This window comes from Bubalus kerabau, chromosome 6 (assembly GCF_029407905.1).
Source record: "Bubalus kerabau isolate K-KA32 ecotype Philippines breed swamp buffalo chromosome 6, PCC_UOA_SB_1v2, whole genome shotgun sequence".
NCBI lineage: Eukaryota > Metazoa > Chordata > Mammalia > Artiodactyla > Bovidae > Bubalus > Bubalus kerabau.
In genome coordinates, this window is record NC_073629.1 from 83,415,500 (window position 1) to 83,439,911 (window position 24,412).

Genomic DNA, 24,412 nt, shown 5'->3' on the forward strand with positions numbered 1-24,412 from the left:
AGTTCTTTAAGACTCCTTTGTTTGAATAACACACAATGAGTAATTAAATGATATTTTAGTTCTCTCATAGTTAATGTCCTTGGCAGTGATTCTCAGCATAGGAAAAATGGTATAGATGCAAGATAGAAAAGAAGAAATAAAAGCCTTGTACTCTTGAATGTGAATTGTCACTATGAATTTAGGTATATTTCATGTTAAAAGCATTCTCCCCTAACTCTTTCAAAAGAAGAAACAATGAGTAACCCACAAGTAGTGGCCTGGAAAAACATTTTCCACTTTATAAACCATAGCTCCTTGGAGAAATAGCTGATTCCAGGTTTGGAAAGAAAGTGTATAAGAAGAGCCTGAAACAAAAAGAGCCTGGAATTAGCAAGAAGCTGTGGAAGACTAGTATGACTGAATCAAAGAGATTATGAGCCAGTTTGAATTGACCTTTTCACTTGTCAAGGATGATACAATTTGAACACCAATAAAGATAGTAACTGCAAAATATTTAAACCTGTGAATATGTTTGGTCCATTAATTTATAAGTGATGCTTTAAAAAAATTGATCTCTTTTAGAGGAATGTAATGTACCAACTGATTATTTTGAAAATTGGCAGATAATGGAAAAGAATGAAGCATTTATTCTTGCTTCTCAGTAGATAAGGAAAAGTGCTTTTCATAGAGATATTTCAGCTTATAAATATAGAAACAGTGATAGAATATTACCTTTTGGCAACCCTTAATGAGTTAATGGATTTAGGCATGGATCATCATTATCTACTAATTGCACAGAGAGAGAAACAACAACCAAACATTTTCCTCCTGATAGAAGGATATGGTATCATTTGTGAAGTAGTCTTGTCCCTGAAATTTGACCAAAGGTCTAGATTTAACTTTCAGTTGATAGAAAACACAGAGGAACATGTTAAATGTTACTGTAGGGTGCAGTCAATAAACTAGCCTCTGGAAAAATCTACACAAAAATAATTCAGTTTCTTCAACAAATGCCGTAGCAGTGGTAGAAGATGAAAAGACTTCATCATGAACAACTAAGTACCTATCTCTTTCTCCCACAGCTACTGCATACTTTTGTGAAAACACAGCATTGTTTTGAAATGTTCTTGTTTATAGGTATTTCCCTGCCATTAGATGTGTGATGACACATTTTACCTCTTTTTAATCTTGTCATTTTTAACTTTTGACATTTTACGTATAGTGTATCTGGATGTGGGTCTCTTTGAGTTCATCTTTGGAACTCTCTGAATGTCCTAGAACTAGATGTCTGTTCCTTTCCTCAGATTAGAGACATTTTCTGCCATTATTTCTTCACAATTTTCGGTAAGTGGGTTAATGCCACTATACATCCTGCTTTGGAACCTGCCTTTTTTTCATTCAACATGCTGGATATCTCTTTCTGCATTAATAAATACTGCTGTACATTTTCATTTTTGGGATTCTGATAGGTATTTGTCTTATTAGTATGTCTTAATTAGCCCAGTACTGATGAACATATTTCTTTATAATTCTTTATAACTATTTCCTAATATAAACAATGTCATGAATTTCTTTGAACACACCCATTTGTACATATGTGTGGTTCTTTCCTTAGACTAGAGATGGGGTTGTTAGGTCAAAGAGTATATTCATTTAAAATTTCTGTATTACCGTACCACCTTCCAGAAAATTTAGACCTATTTTCATTGCCCCAGTATTTGATTAGGAGGGTTTTATTATATTTGAAGTCCTGTACATCCGCTGTCAGCAAGCACTAGCCTTCAGGTAAAGAAAAAAAAATCTTTTTTTCTTTTTTTAAAAATTCATTTTTAATTGGAGGATAATCATTTTACAATATTGTGTTGGTTCTGCTGTATAACAACATGAATCAGCCATAATCTATTTTTTCTTACTTCTTTTGAAGCCCTCTATTTTGATGCTTTTTCTTGAATTATTACTCATCTCTGTATTGGGAGCAGCAACTGCTACCAGCAGCTGTGTAAGATGCAACTGGGCTTACGTCAGTTGATTGTAGAGTAATATGTGATTTTCTCATAGTAGCTATCTAATACTGCTATGCCTACCATATTGCCATATGTGTTTTTTGAACAATAATGTAGAATATTATACCTCTTAAAACCTTGATCACATTTATAGAAAAAGCCTTATTTATAAATGTCATCCTATAAGATAATATTAGAACTGTATTTTAATTTCTTAATAATGTTTCTATCCTCACTTGTTTATTTCTCAGAAGCCTCTTTTAGAGAAAATAACTTGCATTTTCAAGTATGATTGAACTGTATTCTGATTTCAGCTTTACCACTTGGTTGTATGTGAAAAATCTCTTAACTTTTTTGGGCCTCAATTCATCTGTAAAGTGGGGGTATATTTGATTGCTCTCTGTTTGAATGATTACTCTAAGGATCAAATCTAACATTGTATGTAAAAATAGCATAGTGTCTATAGAGCAAATGCTAGTAATTTGGTATTTGTTCATTTGTTTCTTTTGTAGTGTGTAGTAGTGATACATAGTATTTTCACATATGTTCACTATCATGTATACTATTGCCTTCACAGAAACCTTCTCTACATATACCCTCAGAGTCTTAATTTTGCCAACCGTCAAGGTTCTGCCAGAAATATAACAGTGAAAGTCCAGTTTATGTATGGGGAGGATCCTAGCAATGCCATGCCGGTAAGAAATGTTCTTTACAATTTCTATTCTTCATATGTGGTTCAAACAGACTTTTTTTGGGCAGGGTGGTGTGGTATCACTTGGTTGGCAGGTCTAAATTGGAAATTAATGTGATCTTGTAAACTGTATTTCTGACTTCATTACTTCCTGAACAGGTAGTAATGAGTTTACTTGAAGTCTTGTTTATTGAGGGCTTGGTATATGCTAGGCACTTCCAGAGATACAAAGATGAATAAGATTTATAATCTAGAGGATATAAGAACAACACATAAGATTCAAAAATAGTGAACTTCAGAAGAGGGCCAGATCAGAATCACCTAGAGTGCTCTAACAGAGCACAGATAGCTCCTCTCTTTGCTTGCATCTGAGATTCTGATTCCCCTCCTTTAGAATAAAAGGGCAGGTAAGGGAGGTGGAAAGTGGTGGGCAGTAAATGGGGGCTGAAAATGCTCTCCTGATAATTCTAATTTGTATGTTTCTTCTCACCTTGGTTGAGAACCTCTGGCAATAGTTCTCAACTTTGGTTGCATTTTACACTCACACAGGAAGCTTTTGAAAGTGCTAGTGCCCAGCTGAATCTCATTCCAATTACAGTATAAATTCTGGGGAGGGGTACCAGGCAGATACCATTATTTTTTAAATTCCCCCAGGGGATTACAGCTTCCCTGGTAGCTCAGACAGTAAAGAATCTGGCTGCAATCCTGGAGACCTGGGTTTAATCCCTAAGTCGGGAAGATCCGCTGGAGAAGGAAAGGCAATCCACTCCAGTATTCTTGCCTGGAGAATTCCGTGCACAGAGGAGCCTGGCTGGCTACAGTCAATGGGGTCGCAAAGAGTCGGACACCACTGAGGGACTAACGCTTTCAAGGGATTAAATTTTTCAGCCAATACTGAGAACCTAAGGTATGTGCTAATTATTAGAAGGTTGATAGTATATAGGGATTCAAAGGCCTAGATGTTCAGAGGAAGGAGAGGATGCCTCAGAAGTGGTTAAAATGTTACAGCAGTGGGTCTAGACCATGGGGAAAGGAAGGCAGTTCATATTGGAGAATGTTCTTCAGCAGAGGTAGAATGGTGAGTTGCCAGTGAGCCAGAACAATGCAAGATAAGTCAGAAATAGTAGACTGAGGCCAGACTGGGGAGGGTCTTGACTGCCCACACGGTCATTGAGGACTTGTGGGACACTAATAAATGCAGGCTCCATGAAAGTAGATTTTTAACTTACGGAGTAGGAGCATACCTGTCACCTGTAGATGTTCACCCTCTGAGAGAACCTTTGTGGATTGAAAATGAGCTAACAGGTGCATTATTTACAGTTTTATTTTGGCCTTCTATGTGAGTCATTTGAATCAAGTTCTTTTGATTTTCTACTTACTAAGAAAACTATTTTCATTTCCACTATAGCCTCAATTTCATCAGGATTTATAGATCTTGATAACAGCAAGCACAAATTATTCATCTTTGTATTCTTCTATGGCAGCTTTTTCAGGTCTTTGCATATAATGCATGCTGAGCAAATATTTCAATAAATGTAGAATTTACTCTTGGGGTTTGGAATGAGCATTTCATGCTTTTAACTAGCTCTTCATTTCTGCTGAAGGACTGAATGTACCATCATGTTGATGAAAAGATACTGGACTGTGAAAATAGATACTTTATTATCCTATATGTGAATGGTCATATGAATTTGAGCTTATGACAAACGTAGTATATGTAAAATAATTTGTTTTTCTTTTTTGCTTAACAAACTCTTCCTTGTCTTAGCATATATGTGGCCTCCTCTGCAGCGCCCCAGCTGCATCCAGCCGTATTGGCAGTTAGACCACTCTTTCTCTTGGCACTGCCATAGTGTCTTCTGACTTCTTTTACAGGCTGCTTCCTTTATGATTATATGTTTATTTCTTTACCTTGTCCACTAGACTGTGAGCTCCTTGAGGGCAGGGACCATATCTTACTCATATCTGTATCTTGATGCCTGTCATAGTGCTTGACATAATTGATGCTCAGTTCATGTTGATGAATGATTACAAATATATGTTAAATGGTCAAAGGAACACTTTCCAGTTTATTTCATGCATGTTATGAAAATAAATTACTTTGTGAAAAACAACAGCTTCTCAGAGGGGGAAAAATGTACTGCATTCCATTCACTTGTGTATTATTAATGTTATGAAAACATAATGCTTTTATGTTTATGTGAGTAGCTGGTTTGAAAGAATATATAACCAGACATTTGCTTATTTTTGTATTTGCTTATTTTTTTAACTGACTATTAAAACGGGTCTTAAGATAAATTTTGATCAAATAACATTGATATGATAAAATCATAAATTTCATAATTCTGGCACTGGAGCAACATTTTTATTAAAACATAGTAAGATATTCTTAGAAAACTTTTGAAATTAGACATATCTAGGAGAGTCATAATTATTGTACTTTTACATACTCTTAAAAGGACCTGCAAAAAGAAACATAGATATCTGTTATTATGTTCTTTTTATTTAAGGATGGTGCCAGTTAACCCCTTCCCATGAGGAGTAAACTTTGAGTCGTTTTTACCACTTGTGTGATAGAAGTGTGATGACCTGTCCACATACCTATTCATGCATGTGTAAAATGACTGGCCAGACTTAAAGGTTTAATTTGTGACTAGATAACATTGTAAGCGTGCCACATTGGAATCATAGCTGTGACCTTGACATCAATAAGACATTTGTCTAATCAGCTGCCCTAATTAACCATAGCATGGTTGGGTAGAATTCATGAGACAGATATATAAGACTGAATTATTTTACCTCTAAAATGTTGCTAAAACTTTTAGAAACATCCAGTCTCTAAAAGTGGTACTTTTTTTTTTTATGTGGTGGATTAAAAAAAGCATAAGTAAGAATAGAAGACTGGAGCTCCTCTTTCATTGTAGAGTAGCTTACAGTAAGGATACAGAGATTGACCAAAATTAGAATATTTTAATATAAATACTTTATATTTGACATTTAGAATGACTGTTGTTTTAGTAGAGAAGCCACCAATTTGTATAGTAGATATATGTCACCATTCTAGGATTGTACTCTTACATAAATTCCAAATTATGTACTATAGCTAGATTTTAAAATGAATTCTTTACCTTCTTCAAGAAAAAGGAAAGAAATGTAGCTTATTGCCCAATAGATATAATGGATAGAAACTTTCTGAATGTTTGAATGTCAGATGGGTGTGTAGTTGAAAAGAAATTTACATTTAAGCAATTGAACTTATAGGCACATGTTCTTCATTGGGCTGATTTTGCCCATTGTTCTCAGTTATTAAATCAGACCAATTCTTACATAGATATGAAACATCCAGCATTTATTACAACAAAGTTTCAACATGCTGTTATTTGTTACAGGTAATCTTTGGTAAATCTAGCTGTTCAGAATTTTCAAAGGAAGCCTATACAGCCGTAGTATATCATAACAGGTACTGAATTCAAATATTTCTTTCAAAGTTACTCACTTCTCAGTGGCATTGTTAGCTCTCACATTAGTGTGTTTACTGAATGCTTTGCTGCACTGAATGTGCAAATTCAAGACAGCCAACATCAGAGTTTTAAATTTCAACCTGTAGATATACATTCTCTCCACAGACATCTCGAAGTTAAGACTATATACAAAACATCTTTTCTGTCAAATTCTCTGATCCTTTCATTTTTATTATATTGTTATTGATTACCATTGTGGCCTCTGGTCTTTTGATCTCTCGCTATTGTTTTCACCTACACTTTGTAGTTTTACTTAACTCTTTACTAAACTTGCACCCAAGTGCAACATCCAGTAAGTTGGTGCAGCATCCAATAAATCTTTGCCTTAGTGTCTTTCCATTTTAGTTCTTTGGAAAATTGATTGTTAACTCTGGATAACGTAATTTCTGCTTTCTTTCTCCTCCTCCTTTCTGTTCCTCCTCCTCTACCTTCCCCTTCTCCTCTTCTTCTACCATCCCTACCTCTTCCCCTCCCTCACCTCCCCCTGCTCCTACCCTAACCCCTCCTTTTTTTTTTTTTATTATTGGATGTTATTGGAGAAAAATTAAAATTGTGCCCATTGAGGCTGTCACGGACTGATGGTATTTTATCACATGATGAGGCTACAGTATTTTACTTTCTCTTGGCCCCACTACTCTTTGGTAAATTTTGTTGGCATCACTTTTTTACCCTGTCTCCCATTTGGCAGTGGCTATTTTAAGCTTTTCTTCCCTTCCTTTAGCTCCTACCTCTTTCTGTCTGCTACTCGTAGTGTCCTGCTTTACGAAGTTGATTGAGACCATCTGACTTGGTGTCTGTGAACTGCTACGCTTTTCATCTCAGATTATCTCTGTGTGGATCTGCATTCCTCTGTTGTGAGGTTGGTAATGGTCCACTCCCTCCCTCAGCGTGGATCTTTTCATCTCTGCTCTCAAAGAGTCTTATCCAGCCTCTTCAGAGTGTGACTCCATCAGTTATTCCTTTTCTTAACATCATCGGTCTTCTGCTTTGTTGGCTCCATCTCTTATTGCCACAAAATTTGTTTCTTCTATACTTACAAAAACAAAAGTCTTTATTCACTGCTGTTATGTAGCATGGCTTTTCCTTACCCTCCCTAAAACTTTCTTCTTTTTTACCTTTATTTTATGGCCCTCTCTCGGTTTACTTTTTTCCTATAATAATTATTCTAATTTTTCTTTTTCTTTAAAACATACGCCTTCCACACAAAGCACTAAAGTTTTGCCTTTAACCTTCTTTTGCTATAATATTCTCTCCCTAAATAGTCTTGTATGTATTCCAGAATTATACTCAGTGAAACCACTACTGCTTTTACCTTTGTGTGGCTTGTCCTCACTCTTTATTTTCCGTCCTAACCTTCTTTCTGAGCTATAGATGTGCATTTTCAGATCTTTTAGGTGTATTCATTTGAATGCCTGCTTCCATCTTAATTTCCATGTGTTTATTCTTGACTCTCTTCCTAAACCAGTCTGTCCCTGTTTTTATTAAGGGTACCACCATTTTTCCAGTTGCTCTGACTCAGAATGTAAAACATTCTTAACTTCCTTCTTAATGTCTCTAATCCAATCATCTTTTATGTCTTAATGTTTATATTTCTGCTCCATTACAAACATACCCTGTGCTGACCTGTTTCTGGGCCTTTCTTGGATCTTTTTTCCTTTTATGATATTAATTCCCTCTATTTATTGAACTACTCATAGTTTAAGGCCCATATCATGTATCTCTTCCTAAATGACAGTTCCTTGATCCAGAACTTGAAATAATCTGTTCAGCTCTTCTCTTGAAGCACTTAACCTTATATGCTCTATACCAGGGGTCAGCAAACTTTTCTAAAAAGGGTCAAATGGTATATGTTTTAGGACTTGTGCACCGTCTGCTCTTTTGCAGCTGCTCAGCCCTGTTATTGTGCAAAAGTAGCCATGTACAGAAAGTTGCAAGTAAACGGGCATTGCTGTCTGCCAATAAAACTTTTTAATGGACCCTGAAATTTAAATTTCATTTAATACTTTAAGTTAAATATTATTTGTTTGAATTTTTTAACCACTTAAAAATATAAGAATCATTTTTTAGTTTGTAGGCTGTACAAAACCAAGTAATGAACTGGATTTGGCCTGTGGCCACAGTTTGCCAACCCCTGCTTTATAGCATAGCTGTTGATATATGTTTGTCTTACTTATACTTCTGCTAAATATATATTTTTGAAGGTTTTTAAAAAATATTCATCTTTAAAACCACCATAAAAATCACACAGTGCTTATTAGCCTAATGGTGGGTAAATAAAAATACTTATTGATGAATAACTCTTAGATGTTTAATTTTCCATAAGAACCTTCACATAATGATTTCAGGAAAGAAATGAACTGAAACACTAAATACCAGGAAACATGGAGAAAGAAGGTTGTAATTTCAGTTTGTGGCTAAGTCTTTATCTTGTTGCTCTCAGCATTAGTAGAATTAAAATGATAGAGTCTAACACTACTAGTAAATACAACTTTCTCATAATTCAGTGGTGATTAGTAAGTAATACGATCTATAGCATCTTATATTTACTGAAGTCATCAAATGATCAAATGGCAAGCATTAACTGTCTTTCTTATGGGTATTAAAAACTTTATGCCCCTTACCTGTTAAGCATTTTTGAAGCTTATTTGAGATGGAAGAATATTTGACATATTTAGCATCAGAGGACAATCCCTAGTTGGTGGGATGGCTTCACTTTAAAGATAGTTGGAGCCATACAGTTTGGATGTATTTTCATTGTATATAACTCTGAGAGCTACTAACCAAATACAGAAGGTTGGGATGCTAAGGTTCTCTCTTAGCTCTATATCATAAATAGCAGTCATGGTGCTATTTATGATATACCATAAAAATGCATATGCTTATACCATAGAAATGCCCATATGGGCCACTCTCAATAAATACTGAGATGCAACTGCTACTGGTTTGATTAGATATGACATTTGTTGTGTTCCTATAGTAGCTGTGTGCACTTTCAGGCAGTGGGACACATGCCATTGTGGGTGTTCTCTGATTTCTTTTTCTGTTCTTTTTTCTCTTTTCCTTTTTTTTTAAGCTGTCAGTCAATAAAGAGTCCATGTTTTTGGTAACATTATTTCTTTAGCAATGGGATAATAAATACAAGGAAATTCTATAGAGAGCCCATCTTGATACCAGATTGTCTAAACATATCTTTTTTCTTTTTTTTTAAATAGAAGGATAAACAAATTAGTCTTAATATAAAGCTGTACTCCTATAAAAGAAAAATGTTTTTCTATGGTATGGTCATGAGATATACTATAAAAAACTTATTTTTCTATGTAATACATATCTAGATTGGTTATAAAATAGAAAGCCTTGCCCTAGTTTCCTCTTCTATACAGTTTCCAATCTAATGAAGATCTCAGCATCGAGGTGGTGATTATTAGTGAATTTTCAAATAGTAGGATTACTCAACCTATTAATGAAAATGGGATAGAAATTTCAGAAACAGTGACAGCTCCCTCATCTGGAAGTGTAGGAGTTAGTTACTTAAGAGTATGGAAATAAAAATACTTTGGACTAGAAGAAAAATTAAGCATGAATCATGAAATTAATTTAAAAATTACTCAGGTATACAAATGCAGTAATTATTTGTTTTGAACACATTATTGATTATTGATCTGTTTTGTTCTTTTTTTTGTATGAAGGTCTCCTGATTTTCATGAAGAAATCAAGGTTAAACTCCCTGCTACTTTAACTGACCATCATCACTTGCTTTTTACTTTTTATCATGTTAGTTGTCAACAAAAACAAAATACTCCTCTTGAAACTCCTGTTGGATACACAGTAAGTATATTTTTGTTAAATATTTACCTCTTTGATCATAAAAATAATTACAATATTTAAGATATACTTTGTGTCCATTATTATTTGAGGATTCCTTATCTGATTCTCCACATTGGTTAGGAAGGGTCATTGTAACAAGAAAATGCTTGTTAATATGGTTAACTAATGTCATTAATTAACTAACATGTTTAAACACTTAGGTGTTGGTCCTGATTATTGTATATTTATCCAACATTACTGTGTAAATATAATAGTTTTAAGTGTTCTTCAGAAGAAAATGGTTTGAATGTAACATAACTAAAAGAGACCTCTGTAATTAAAACCCCTTTCAATTGCCTTAGTTAAAGCAATTAAAACCCTTGAGTATTTTTTGAAAATCATTGCTTTTGAATTATAAACCTAAGATGAATACATCATACTGTGCTAATCACAGTTTTGTCAGAAAGGCATGCCTTCACCCAAAAGAGAAAAACTAACATTTGATTCATATTTTTTGTCTTCAGTTTATGACATGAATTTTGCTAAATGTTAGAAAATAAGTTTGTCATACTCTAGTTTTATTTTCAACATTTATGTCTAATCAAATCTCTTTCCCTATTTACATTGGCACGTTACCCCAGTTTAAAATTGATTCACCTTATGGCCTTTTTCTACTGCCAACTTTCCTTTGCCTAATAAGGAACTGCTATAGATTTAAATATTGCATAGTTAGTAATAATGGCTTGGGGATCCTTCTCAAGCCATGGGGAAACTTCTTTAGATGAATTATAAAGGCCTAATTATTATTATTACCTAACTAAATCCCTTGTTATTTGTGATGTGAGACAAATTTGGCTTATAGCAAGTTCTTGAAACAGATTTTTGAAGTAATAAGCAGACAGGAACTGAAAATCCAGGTTTGAAAAAAAATTGTAATAAACTTCTTTGGATATATTTTCAGGAAAAAAAAAAAAAAAAAACAAACATTTAAATTAATGTTATTTCTTTTTTATTTAAAAGTGGATACCAATGCTTCAGAATGGACGATTGAAGACTGGGCAGTTTTGCCTACCAGTCTCACTGGAAAAACCACCACAGGCTTATTCCGTACTGTCTCCTGAGGTCAGTATCTCTCATGTTGAAATTCTCCAGGTTCAGTGAAATGAGTTTTTCATTACAAAGGTAGTTTTCTCAAACTTCTATCTCTAAGTATGTATATAGTGAAGTACTATTATTTCTCCTATAATTAAAATTACTCTATAGAATACTTTGAAGCATTTATATGTTGTTGATTTTTTTTTTTTCTAATCTCATACACCTTTGAAAGGCAGTGTAGTATGGTTTCCAAGATTTCACTGCTCACTTGTGTGATCTCAGGTAAGTTTCTTACTCTGCTAAATTGTTGAAGTCCTAGCCCCCAGTGTGACAGCTTTTGGAGATGGGGGCCTTTGGGAGGTAATTAGGTTAGATGAGGTCATGAGGGTGAGGCCTCATGCCTGGTTAGTATTCTGTAAGAAGAGACACTAGAGAGCTTACTCTCTCTGAGCTGTGTGAGGAGACAGTGAGAGGTGGTCATCTGCAAGCTAGGAAGGGGTTCTCACCAGAAACTGACCATGGTAGCACCTTGATCTTGGACTTCTAGTGTTCAGGCTGAAATTTCTGTTACTTAAGTCAACCAGTATATGATATTTTGTTATGGCAACCTGACTTAAGACTCTCTCTGCCTGAATTCTCTCATCTGTAAATTGAGGAAAATAAGTAATGCCTACAAAAAGGATTGTGTTGATGACTGAATGATTAGTAGTACATAGAACTTAGAATAATGCCAGGCACATAAAGTGTACTAAAGAAGTGTCTGCTACTATTATGGTATTCCTGTTGCCACCACACTACTTGGTAGAATATTTTATGAGAGTAGTTCTTACTTTAGCATGCATCAAAATCACCTGGAGTATTTGTAGTATTACCAGTGGTTCAACCTTAGCCCTAGAGTTTCTGATTCGTAAGGTCTGGGCTGGGGTTTGATTATTTACATTTCTTACAAGTGCCCAAATGATATTTATGCTGCAGATTGTTTTTAAAGAAGTATGTGTTCACCGTTTACTTGGGTGTCCTATTTTTTAAAGCTGAAAATGAGTATTTTGCATTGTAAGAGCTAGTGCCATTTCTTGCATTGAGTAGTTATGATATACTCCACCAGCTTTTTTTTAAAAAAAGTTTCAAAGACTTCATTATTTACCTCAGTAAAGATACTACATTTCTTACCTACATTAATTACCAACACTAATTTTAGTGTTGAATTGTAATAGAAAACTGACTCTATTTGGTTTTATTTTCTTCATATAATAAAAATAAGAAACCATGGGAAAGAAAGCCTATCTGCCTATTTTGTTGTTGTTGAGACATTCTGTTTTTTTTCATTTGTTTCAAGGATGTTTGTAATTGTTTGTGTAGCCTTTTTTTCCCTGCTGGCTGCTTTAAACTCCTGTCAGATCTGTCTAGTATCTGTGTCATCTGACTATTGATGTCTGTTGATTGACTTTTCTCATTTAAGTAGAAATTGTCCTGGTTCTTGATATGATGTGTGATTTTCTGTTATATCCTAAACATTTTGAGTATTATGCTGCGACTCTAGAGCTTGTGTTAGTCTGTGTTTTAGCAGTAATGAGAAGTCCTGTTGCCAGGGGGAGGTAAAGATTCATACTCCCCACGGTGCATGGGGCTTCCCAGGTGGTGCTAGTGGTAAAGAACCCACTTGCCAATACAGGAGACATAAAAGATGTGGGTTCGATCCTTGGGTCAGAAAGATCCCCTGGAAGCGGGCATGGCAACCCACTCTAGTATTCTTGCTTGGAGACTCCCATGGACAAAGGAGACTGTTGGATTGTAGTCCATAGCGTTGCAAAGAGTCAGACATGGAGGTGGAATGGGGCTGCGGTTTGTTTTCTTGGCTTTGGCCAGATTAGGGCAATTGTTGGGTTTGGCTAGAGGGAGCAGACTTTTTGTCTTTTCCTTTTAGCATTTCTGGGTTACCAGCTTCTCTAGCAAACTAGTCCAGGATACATGAGAGAAAAATAAAACTCAGGAAACACTGCCTTATAGTTCCTTTGATCCTGAGGTCCCTAGCACATCTACCTCCTTCTCTCCCCTTTCAGTCTCTATGTTTCTTTTTTCAAGTATCATGTTCTGGCTTTTTAGCTGTACTTATCAGGAAGAATAGAGAGAACTGATGTACTGTCTTTTAAAAGACAGTACATCTTTTTTTGTGATCTGATTTTAACACTCCAAGCAATTTATGTCAGAAAAAAAATGTTTCCTAATCCTTAAAACAACAGACTTCCTTTGCTTATGAATATTTTAAAGCCAAATTAAAACATAGGAGTTTTTAATATAAAGAAAATAGGCTATTATAAACCAATAAGATATTATAGTTGTGAATTTATTGCCATTAAAAGAGATTCACAATGTGATAGGTGAAAAGCAGGTTTCAAAATAATATGTTTGGTACCACCTATGTGAGGGTGTATATAAAAATATATATGTGTAGGGAAGATTTGGAATGATATAAAGGGATATGTTTCTAGGAAGCTAGAATTTTCAAGGCATATTTTCTGCCTTTTGCTCCTTGAGCCTTTTATTTCTTTTGTAGGAAACATTGATTTTGTAATAAGAACAAAATATAAGTTTTACATTTGTTTGTGGTGCATAAAATATATTTCCATAGTATTTTTTCTTATTGAGATATTGTAATTTTTGTTTCATAATTCGTAGTTGTTTCAGCATTCATAATCAACTTAAGCATCTGTGATCATTGTATTCAATGTCTTATAGGTTCCCCTACCTGGCATGAAATGGGTAGATAATCACAAAGGTGTTTTTAATGTTGAAGTTGTTGCTGTTTCATCTATCCATACACAAGTAAGTGGTTTTTTAATAATTTTTACGATCACATTTCACGTAAATGAATTAAACTTAAATCAGTTTTTTCTGTTATGACATTTGAAACTATGTATCAGTTTAAAACGTATAGGTTTAGAAGTAACTTTTTAAAGGAATCAACAAAATATCATTTAATGTCAGCAGAAGCAAATATTTTCCTTTTCAGAATGTTATTGACTTCATTTTGAACAATTAAGTGATTTTTTTCCCCCAAGTTTCTAGAACATAGCAGGATAATTAGAGTTGAAAAATGATTTTCCAGCTCATTTTATTTCTCATAAACTTAGATACTTCAAATGGAAAAGGTCCTTGGGGGTCTCCATATTTTTCTCTATATCTCTGGAATGTGCGAAGGTCTTCTGAAAGCCTTTGTATTTACTCATTCTGTAACTGGAACGCTTTTCCTCTGACATTCATTTGACTTCTCTTTATAAAGAGAAGCCTTTGCATGTAACTCTTAAACATAGCAGCTCCATCCCTCTGGATCGTCTTACACTGCACTCATTACTGCTTGTTATTTTCACTTGCATGCTCTTGACTTTTGCTTTGTCTCACTCTTTCTCTCTCTCTCTCCATGTGCATATATATTCATTCATATCCTTTGTTTATGTTCTTTCTCCCATTATATTGTAAGCTCCATGTGGTCAGGGATGTTGTTACCTGTGAAAGAGTGAGCCTTCCTTTCAAGGACTTTACAGTGAAATAGAAGGAAATGCGAAAATAATCATAATACAAGAAAGCTAGTATTATGTTAGATATATGAACTAAATTTTTTCAAGTACAGAGAGTTGTCAGTTTTGCTGGAAACTGAGTTACTGCATTGGTGAGTAGGTATTTATCATATATAGAAGAGAAGGTAGACAGTGCAGTTGATGAAAAGCAAGTGCAGGACTTCCCTGGTGGCTCAGTGGATAAGAATCTTCCTGCCAGCGCAGGGGACACAGTCTTCCCTGGCAGGAAGATTCCACATGCCAACTAAGCTGGTGTGCCACAACTACTGAAGCCCGTGCACCCAGAGCCTGGCTGTGCAGCAAGAGAAGCCACTGCAATGAGAAGCCGGTGCACCCGAACAAAGAGCAGCCCCCTCTTGCCAAAACTAGAGAAAGTGTGTACACAGCAGTGAAGACCCAGTGCAGCCAAAAATAAACAAATAAAGCAAGGGCAGGTAATCTGTTGTGAATGCAATTTTAAGTGCATAGAAAATCATGATACATGAACATAGAAGACTAAGCTGATAAAATATTATGAACAACCTTAAATGCCACAGAATTTAGGATGGTGATTTCTAACTTAAAAGTAAACACGAGAGAAGTAAATTTAGGAGCATACCAAGGAGGTGAAATTATGGGACCATAAGGAATTTAATTTTGAGTTTGAAGTGCCTGTGCACTTCAGATAAAGATGTCCTGTAGGCACTTGTGATGAATGAATTTAGGATTGGGAAGTAACAGAATAAATGTGATAGCTGAAACTGTGCTAGTGAATATGATTTTCCAGGGAGAAAATGTAGAGTGAGAAGAGGTGGATGTTTAAAATAGAATATGTGGGTTCTCCAACTTGAAAGGGTACGCGGAGGTTTCTAAGGCTACCTTCAACTTCTGTGATTTTCTAGCAGAACTCACAGGACTCAGTGGAGAATATAGTCACAGCTATGATTTATTTTAGTGAAAGACATAAAGCAAAATCAGATAAGGGGAAAGAGGTTCAGTCTGGAGGAAATAGGACACAGGCTTTCAAGAGTTTTCTCCTAGTGGAGTCACACAGGGCAAGTGGGAACAGCATATGTGAAATGTCTACCAGGGAAGCTCAGTTCCCAGAGTTTTTACCATAGGCTTGTCTCGTAGACACCCACTGCCTAACACATACCAAGATGCTAGATTCATAGAACGAAAGTAAGTATTAAGCGTAAACTATATTGCTTTCACAAACAATTTCGGTGTAGTGAGCATTCGCCTGTCAGTGGAAACCCTCCTAATATCCAACTTCCTGATACCAGCCAAGGGCCAACCTTAAAATCAGGCCTTTGAAATGATAGCAGTCTTAAGCTTGCTATGTTAACTCTTCTCTGCACAGTGAGATAGAGAAAAGTGAGAAGACCGAGTGTCTCTATATTATATTTTAAAACAACAGCAAAAAAGGTAGTATATATGTTTTATTTAGCTTTCCATAGGTAGATCCCAGTAAAATAATGCTCCAGTGGAGTTTTTACTTTTCTGTTACTAGATATGTCGTGTGTTTTTGTGTTTCTTATAGAACTTACTCTTCTGATAATGAGAAGGTTGGCATTATAGTATACTGTTGAAACACATTCCTTCTTGTAATCAAGTTATTTTTAGTATCACATGATATCTTCAAGTGTACAAACACATTCTTTTTCATTTTTGCTTTGAATCCTATAATCATTGTTAGTTTTCTCTTTTTTTAGTGTTGGTAACGTATCTTTTACTTCCAACTTTGTTTTTAGGGAGGCAAATACATGTGTTGTTCTTTAATGTAACAAAAAAGGATTTCAGGCAAAATATTTCATATAGATGATTTTGAATGTATAGAAGTAGAGGAAGAATAGACTGGGAGGGTGTAATGTGTAGCATCCTGACAGTCTCAGATATGACTGAAACTCAAAAGTTTATAAATTTTATAGCTATGTAATATGATTGCATCATGTATGATAATCTTTTTTAAAAGGCTCAATTGAAGACAGTAAGTGTTTTTTATGATGTTTTGTAACTTCATTTGCATCTCTTTAAAATTGACCAAAATTTATATACAGAGTTCAATAGAATTATTTTTATTCATTTAAAACATATCAAATTAAAACAGTATTGGAACAAACACAAGCTAGAATCAAGATTGCCGGGAGAAATATCAATAACCTCAGATATGCAGATGACACCACCCTTATGGCAGAAAGTGAAGAGGAACTCAAAAGCCTCTTGATGAAGGTGAAGGTAGAGAGTGAAAAAGTTGGCTTAAAAGCTCAACATTCACAAAACGAAGATCATGGCATCCAGTCCCATCACTTCATGGGAAATAGATGGGGAAACAGTGGAAACAGTGTCAGACTTTATTTTTGGGGGCTCCAAAATCACTGCAGATGGTGACTGCAGCCATGAAATTAAAAGACGCTTACTCCTTGGAAGAAAAGTTATGACCAACCTAGATAGCATATTCAAAAGCAGAGACATTACTTTGCCAACAAAGGTCCGTCTAGTCAAAGCTATGGTTTTTCCTGTGGTCATGTATGGATGTGAGAGTTGGACTGTGAAGAAGGCTGAGCGCCGAAGAATTGATGCTTTTGAAGTGTGGTATTGGAGAAGACTCTTGAGAGTCCCTTGGACTGCAAGGAGATCCAACCAGTCCATTCTGAAGGAGATCAGTCCTGGGTATTCTTTGGAAGGAATGATGCTAAAGCGAAACTCCAGTACTTTGGCCACCTCATGCGAAGAGTTGACTCTTTGGAAAAGACTCTGATGCTGGGAGGGATTGGGGGCAGGAGGAGAAGGGGACGACAGAGGATGAGATGGCTGGATGGCATCACTTACTCGATGGACTTGAGTCTTGGTGAACTCCGGGAGTTGGTGATGGACAGGGAGGCGTGGCGTGCTGCGGTTCATGGGGTCGCAGAGTCGGACACGACTGAGCGACTGAACTGAACTGAAGATGATAAATGTAAAGCTGTTTAGCATTAGTGCCTTTTCTTAAAGTTTGTTTTCATTGTTAACTAACTAAAAGTCTCCCTGGAGTTTTAGTAGACTTTTTCTCACATCTCATTGGTCAAAATGATAGCATGTGGTCATCGAATAGATACTAATAAAGCTCAAAGAGCAGGCACATTTCTGCTTTAAATAAAGATTGTGGTTCTGTCAGCGCAGAAAGAGGTTAGAGAATAGCAGTTAGGAATTAGTCAGGACTTGGAAACTGCCAATAATGGAATGGAGAAAATCTGTAAATAAATGTTAACTAGGTTAAAGGTGACTCACTGCATAAATGGGTTAAAAGAGAATCTGTAACAGAGAGCAGTTACAGAGTGATAAGGGAGGAAGGAACTTGGAAACCTAGAGGAAGATTTGAAGGATGAGAGACAGAGCCCTGGAGAGGGACGCCGCTGCCACAGTCACGCTGCGCCTGCTGCGCTGTGTTGTGGAGGAGACTGGATAGAGGGAACTGCTGTGCAACTGGAGAGCCACCCCTGCTGCCCACCACCCTCGCCTCCGAGCCATAGCTTGCGCGGCCGCTCGCTGCCATCAGGAAAGCAAACAGGGAAAAGAAGACTCGCTTCCAACTCCTCAAGCCTGGCAAGACTGTTTCCCATACCCTCTGTTGTCAGAGCCTAACACAAGCCAGGTGACAAACGACAAATGTAGTTTGAAGAGTCTAGGTCCAGGATTGCAAAATGTGGAAAAGATGGGCAGAGGGGTTGGATGGAGCTAAGAGGTAATAAATTAATAATTGGCACAGGTAGGTTACTAACACACCCGCCATAATAATTGAGCTCTATAACAATAAGGCAGACTCAACAACTGGAAAAAAATCCTGATATCAATAGATTTTTTTTTTGAGTAATCAATACTATTTGAAGCAGCTACATTATAATAACAGATGAGAATAGAATACTGTGTAATTGGAAACAATGTATATACTAATGTGTACTCTTTTGTGTTATCAATTAATATGAGATACCAGGGGTCCATAGTTAGGAGTATTTACAAAGCTAAGATTGTTTAGTGCCTCTGTTCCTTCTTTGTTTTAGGATCCTTATCTTGATAAGTTTTTTGCTCTGGTAAATGCTCTGGATGAACACATGTTCCCAGTCCGAATTGGAGACATGCGAATCATGGAAAACAATTTAGAAAATGAATTGAAGAGCAGTATTTCAGCGTTGAATTCATCTCAGTTGGAACCAGTGGTCCGATTTCTTCATCTCCTGCTTGATAAACTGATACTTTTAGTTGTTAGACCTCCTGTCATTGCTGGCCAAATAGGTAATTTAACTATGTTTAGGGAGTCATGAGATTTACCATTTGACATTTCTAACTTTTACAGAAATAGTACCATGATTCCTATTTGCTATCTCTGTAAGGACTGTGTTTGATTTGGGTGGGGGCGGGGGGTGGGGGGGTTGTTACTTGTTTCTAATGCTGGAAAATAATAACTTTCTTTGTTTCTTTAAAGTGTGCCATACACCTCTATTCAAATTATGAGAACAAATATTTATTCACTCACCAAATATTTATTAAGTACTTAATATGTACTGTACACTGATGGGCACTGACCAAGGCATGGTTCTTGATTTTATGGATCTCATAGACTAGTTAAGAAAACATGCAACAGATAAATCATTTGTGTTCGTGTACAGGATTTGTAATCTATATTTTCACTCATTTGCAATCCTCTATATACTATAGCTGATATTTTCTTCAGTAACTCAAAATCTCTATCTTCTTTTTCTTGTGACTTGTTCTGGAAGGAAAAAGAATTATTCTTGTTTCCTGCCTTTTTCCCAAGATTTATTCTTTTACTTTTGCTAACAGTGTCCACCCCAAATCCTGCAAAGTAGTTGAGCTTGTAAGAAATTTCAGGTAACTTGTTAGAGAAATTTTGAATTAAGAGGTGGCACAAAAGAGAGGAGTATTCAGCTCCTTGAGATGTTTTTATGATGACTTGTGAGTAGAGGTAAATTTTAGGTTGAGCATTTAAAAATGAGTAAGAGTCTGACCGGTAAATAATTAGCCCCAGGAGACTAATTATATGTATAGTGTACAAGGGCTTCCCTTGTGGCTCAGCTGGTAAAAGAACCGCCTGCATTGTGGAAGACCTGGGTTCGATCTCTGGGTTGGGAAAATTCCCCTGGAGAAGGGAAAAGCTACTCACTCCAGTATTTGGGCCTGAAAAATCCCCATGGATAGAGGAGCCTGGCGGGCTACAGTACACGGGGTCGCAAAGAGTCGGGCACGACTGAGTGACTAAGCACAGCATACTTTATTTATATTGGTGTATGAAATCTTTACAACTCTAGATATAGGTATACATTTCATGATTTCATGAATAAAATGGTGAGCATATGCTTAAAAATTTGCCCAAGGATTCACACCCAAGCAACTGACTCTAAGTCCCACTCTTTCTTACTATTCTGAAGAAATGTTCACTGGTGAAATTAGCAAGAGTAATTTTGGTCAAAGAGTGTGCACAAGGTCATAGAGGTGCACAAGGGTTCAATTAGTGAAGCACACTTATAAGTAAAAAATGAAGGTGAATAGATCATTCTTACTTAGGAGACAAGCACTGCTTCCTTTGGAAAGGAACTAAAAATTGTTTCAGATTCTAATACATTTATAGTAAGAACTTCAGGACTTTCATGCTTTATAAATTTCTAGTATGACATAAAAACAAGATTTGCTGAGAAGGGACTAAAGTGGACCTAGTTTTGAGAAGGATGGTTTGTAGCAGCTACAGTGTGCTGTGCTTAGTCGCTTAGTCTTGTCTGACTCTTTGCGACCCCGTGGACTGTAGCCCTCCAGGCTCCTCTGTCCATGAGGATTCTCCAGGCAAGAATACTGGAATGAGTTGCCATACCCTCCTCCAAAATAGCTACGATAAGGAAAAGGAAAAGGAGTCAACCAGGAATACAGATAGAATTTCTAAAGCCTGCTTAGGTTTCTCTGTCTCTCTAGTTTCTCTGTGTCTCCAGTCTCTCTTCTAGTACAGTATATATAGATTAATCTTCCTAAATGACCACTCTGTCTGATTATTCCACTTTTAGGAAAACTTAATTGGCCTCATTATCTGTTCATAAATTCCTGTCTTGATGAAATAAATCATAAAATGTGAGGCTCTGTTGTTCAGAATAGCTGTTTAGGTTATCCATTTATTCACTGTGCTATCAGAATTTTCCAGTTTTTGCAAATTTCTTGTTATATACTGATTTGCATGGCTGAGTAGGTATTACTTAGCTTGGCATTTAATATGCAGTGGTCTTACCTCATCCTGGTTTTCTACCCTTTTGTCCTTCTAATCCTTTTATAGATACTGTTTTCAGTTAAGTAGCTTATCAGCTCTATTCATGTTAATATTTTCATAATCTACTTTTATTGTTAATTTTTATTTTTTAGGCAAAAGTAATGTGCTTATTTTTAAGCAAAAGTAATATGCTTAATATTTAGTTTCTCAGCGTCATCTTTAAAATGAGAAGTTACTTCTCAAAGGTTCTAACAAGATAACCTAACAAGATAGGTTTTTTTCTTATCATATACTTTGTATTATTTTACAAAATGGTGGGTACCTGTTTGATGATTTTTTTTTTGGAGTAAGCAAAACCAGGTAATTTTCCTGTAAAATTAGTAAAATTAGATTTTTCTCATTTTGTTGAGAGAAATATTTTTGTCCCAGTTAATACAATATCATAAATAGATACCATAAAATTAATGTCAAATATCATCTTAAACACTTAATGTGTGTAGTCATTATACTTAATGTATACAGTGGAGGTAAAGCTTTGATGTTTTGTAACTTACAGTCTAAAAATGTTAGTGCAAAAAATATTTTCTTCCTTCTTAAAAGTTAATCTAGGTCAAGCATCATTTGAAGCTATGGCATCAATTATAAATCGGCTTCACAAAAACTTGGAAGGAAATCATGACCAGCATGGCAGAAACTGCCTTCTTGCATCATATATCTATTATGTTTTTCGGTTGCCAAATACTTACCCTAATTCCCCATCACCAGGTATTTTATTCTTTTTTACTATGAAACTATCTTGCATAGATTATGTGTTTATTGTTTATAAGCAGGACTGAAATAATCTTGAAGTGCATAGTGTGATGCGTTTATTCAACAACAAACATTTGTTGAATGCCTGCTGAGTGCCATGGACTATGCTAGCTACTGGAGTTAAAGGGATAAATAGGTTACATTTTAAAGCATCATTATTTGTACAGCTTCCTTTAATTTGAATTAGAGAGATCTTAGTTGAATTAATTTTTGGAAATGAACCTTGAAAATAACTTCTGTTTCTGGAAGCATTTCTCATTTCCTGTTAAGATAAATAGAATGTTATATTTGTCATTCAGAGTGTTATTGGACATTAAAGAAGAACTATGTGGCTCAGTAGTTTCCTGATAACCTTGTGAAACCTGCAGTGATATAAAGGATGATCCTCTAGAAAAGTTCTGGTCTCTTCACGGTCAATAAAATAATATAGCCTTTCTGGATACCAGAGCCCAAAGTAGTCACTTACTTGTGTTTTATATGACATTGGTGGTAGTGGTGGTAGGGGGATATCTGAGTGTTTGAATCGCCCTTTAGTCGTTTAGTTAGTTGGTTAATGATTATATTGTGCATACTTTTCAACCTGTTCACATATTTGTCTGTAAGAGTCATCATTCATCACTAGTGAAAATGGTAAGTGCCCTTTTTCAGCTATTGTCAGTGTTAACATAAATAATGATGACAAGAAATTCTGACATTCACTCGGAAAACTAGATATAATAATAATCTAAGTTATAGTGCATTTTATTAATTGCAAAAAGAGAACTGATTGACTTTTGTAATCTTGTTCATTGTTTCCTATCTTAATTTCTAAATTTGTCTCTGAGTATATAAGTGATTATGGACTATATGTAATGCTGCTCCATTTACTGTTTCATTTAGTACACTATTAGAATTTCACAGATTTTGCAAAATGTCTTTTTCACATGCTGACCTGAAGACTATAAATTACTTAGTTGACAAGTGTATGTCATTTGCCGATATGACACTTAGAAAGATTTCATTAAATAAGAAATGGAGTTACATTTGTTGGGTACTTTATATTTATAGATCCTGGTTGAATGATGGTATCAGGCTTGATTTCAGACAGAAAAGGGGTTCTTTGCTTTTTTTGTATAACTTGGGCTCTTAGGAGAATTATCTTTATTTATGTATGTATGTTATAAAGATGCTATTTTGTTATAGTTAAAATTATCACTGATGAAGATAGAGATATAGCCATAGCTTCATTGAAGAGATACTGATGGTAAATTGGGTCTCCCTCTTCGTGACTGTGTATCAAGGGGCAGAGCAGAAGGGGGTGGGAAAAAAGGAAAAGATGTTAGCTGGAGCACTTTGGGTCCTGCTGCTGCTGCTAAGTCGCTTCAGTCGTGTCCAACTTTGTGCGACCCCACAGACGGCAGCCCACCAGGCTTCCCGTCCCTGGGACTCTCCAGGCAAGAACACCAGAGTGGGTTGCCATTTCCTTCTCCAATGCATGAAAGTGAAAAGTGAAAGTGAAGTCGCTCAGTCGTGTCTGACTCTAGCGACCCCATTGACTGCAGCCTACCAGGCTCCTCCATCCATGGGATTTTCCAGGCAAAAGTACTGGAGTGGGGTCCATTGCCTTCTCCAGTTTGGGTCCTAGATACCCTCATATATAAGTGAAATGATGTTTGTATATGTTTCTTATTACTGTTGTTTTTTTATTCTATATGTAATACAAAATGTAGAAACATTGAAGAGATAATGGTTGTATTTATAATTCACAGGGTTTTGTCAGCTGCTGTAAAAAAATTATCTTTGTATAGCTTGCATGAGGTCTGGAGTGGTTTTCTTGTTTCTACTATTTTCATTTAGAAATAAAAGCAATTTATTATCTTTATGGAATTTTATAAAGTGGAAGGGACTTTTTCAGGTCCTTTCCTGATTAACTGTTTAATTATGTGCTATTTTATATACAACTCTAGGTCCTGGGGGTTTGGGAGGATCAGTGCATTATGCCACAATGGCTAGATCTGCTGTGAGACCTGCAAGCCTTAATTTAAATCGTTCTCGGAGCCTTAGTAATAGTAATCCAGATATATCTGGAACTCCCACGTCCCCAGATGATGAAGTACGGTCAATCATCAGCAGTAAGGTAAACTGAAGATATACATCTATAAATTTGGTTTTCAGTTCATGAACAAATGAGAAATATCCAGTTGTTTTATTTTATTCTTAAAATGTATCTGAGTTAGTAGTAAGAATTTTAAAATATATTTGAATTAGTAATAAATGTTATGTTTCTCTTCTATCAGTGAACATATAAGTGATGTTTCTATTAATGTACTTGCTATTACAGACTCGTTTGTGCACTATGCTTAAGAAAATCTACCAAATTCAAAATTTGTCCGGAATGACTAGTCACATACAACTCATTGTCTGTCTGATCATCATGTGAAAAATGGTTATATTGGTGTTCTACAGGGCTAGGAAACTGTGACTGCTGTCCAGTGGGACCATATTACTGACTTGAAATATGAGTCTCACTTCTCTAAAAATATAAAAAATAATGATTAACAATTAATTGGTAATAGAGCTATATTTCACATGGAAAACTCTATGTAAGGAGCTCCAGGATTAGAAAAATGTGATTTAGTTAATCATGGTTAATGATTATTCCAAACAACAAGGGTGAGGTCGGCCAGGATAAGATCCAGCCATATTTTATTTAAGCATGCATCCTTATT

General features: G+C 35.7%; 1 protein-coding gene across 8 annotated transcripts in view; it reads left to right on the forward strand.

Annotated features, from left to right (window-relative positions):
• DOCK7 (dedicator of cytokinesis 7) overlaps positions 1–24,412 on the forward strand; it is a 189,207-nt gene that overhangs the window by 85,805 nt on the left and 78,990 nt on the right. For 7 of the 8 annotated variants that reach the window (XR_008715904.1, XM_055585645.1, XM_055585646.1 and 4 more), the window contains exons 15-22: positions 2,560–2,677; positions 6,063–6,133; positions 9,881–10,019; positions 11,019–11,120; positions 13,830–13,916; positions 18,688–18,919; positions 21,495–21,659; positions 23,651–23,820. Coding sequence is in view for 7 of the 8 variants with exons in the window: in XM_055585645.1 (XP_055441620.1) it covers positions 2,560–2,677; positions 6,063–6,133; positions 9,881–10,019; positions 11,019–11,120; positions 13,830–13,916; positions 18,688–18,919; positions 21,495–21,659; positions 23,651–23,820 (1,084 nt within the window). In the remaining variant the exon portion in view is untranslated. Of the gene's footprint in view, positions 1–2,559; positions 2,678–6,062; positions 6,134–9,880; positions 10,020–11,018; positions 11,121–13,829; positions 13,917–18,687; positions 18,920–21,494; positions 21,660–23,650; positions 23,821–24,412 lie in introns of those variants that run through there. The other variant, XM_055585647.1, reaches the window with a different exon arrangement.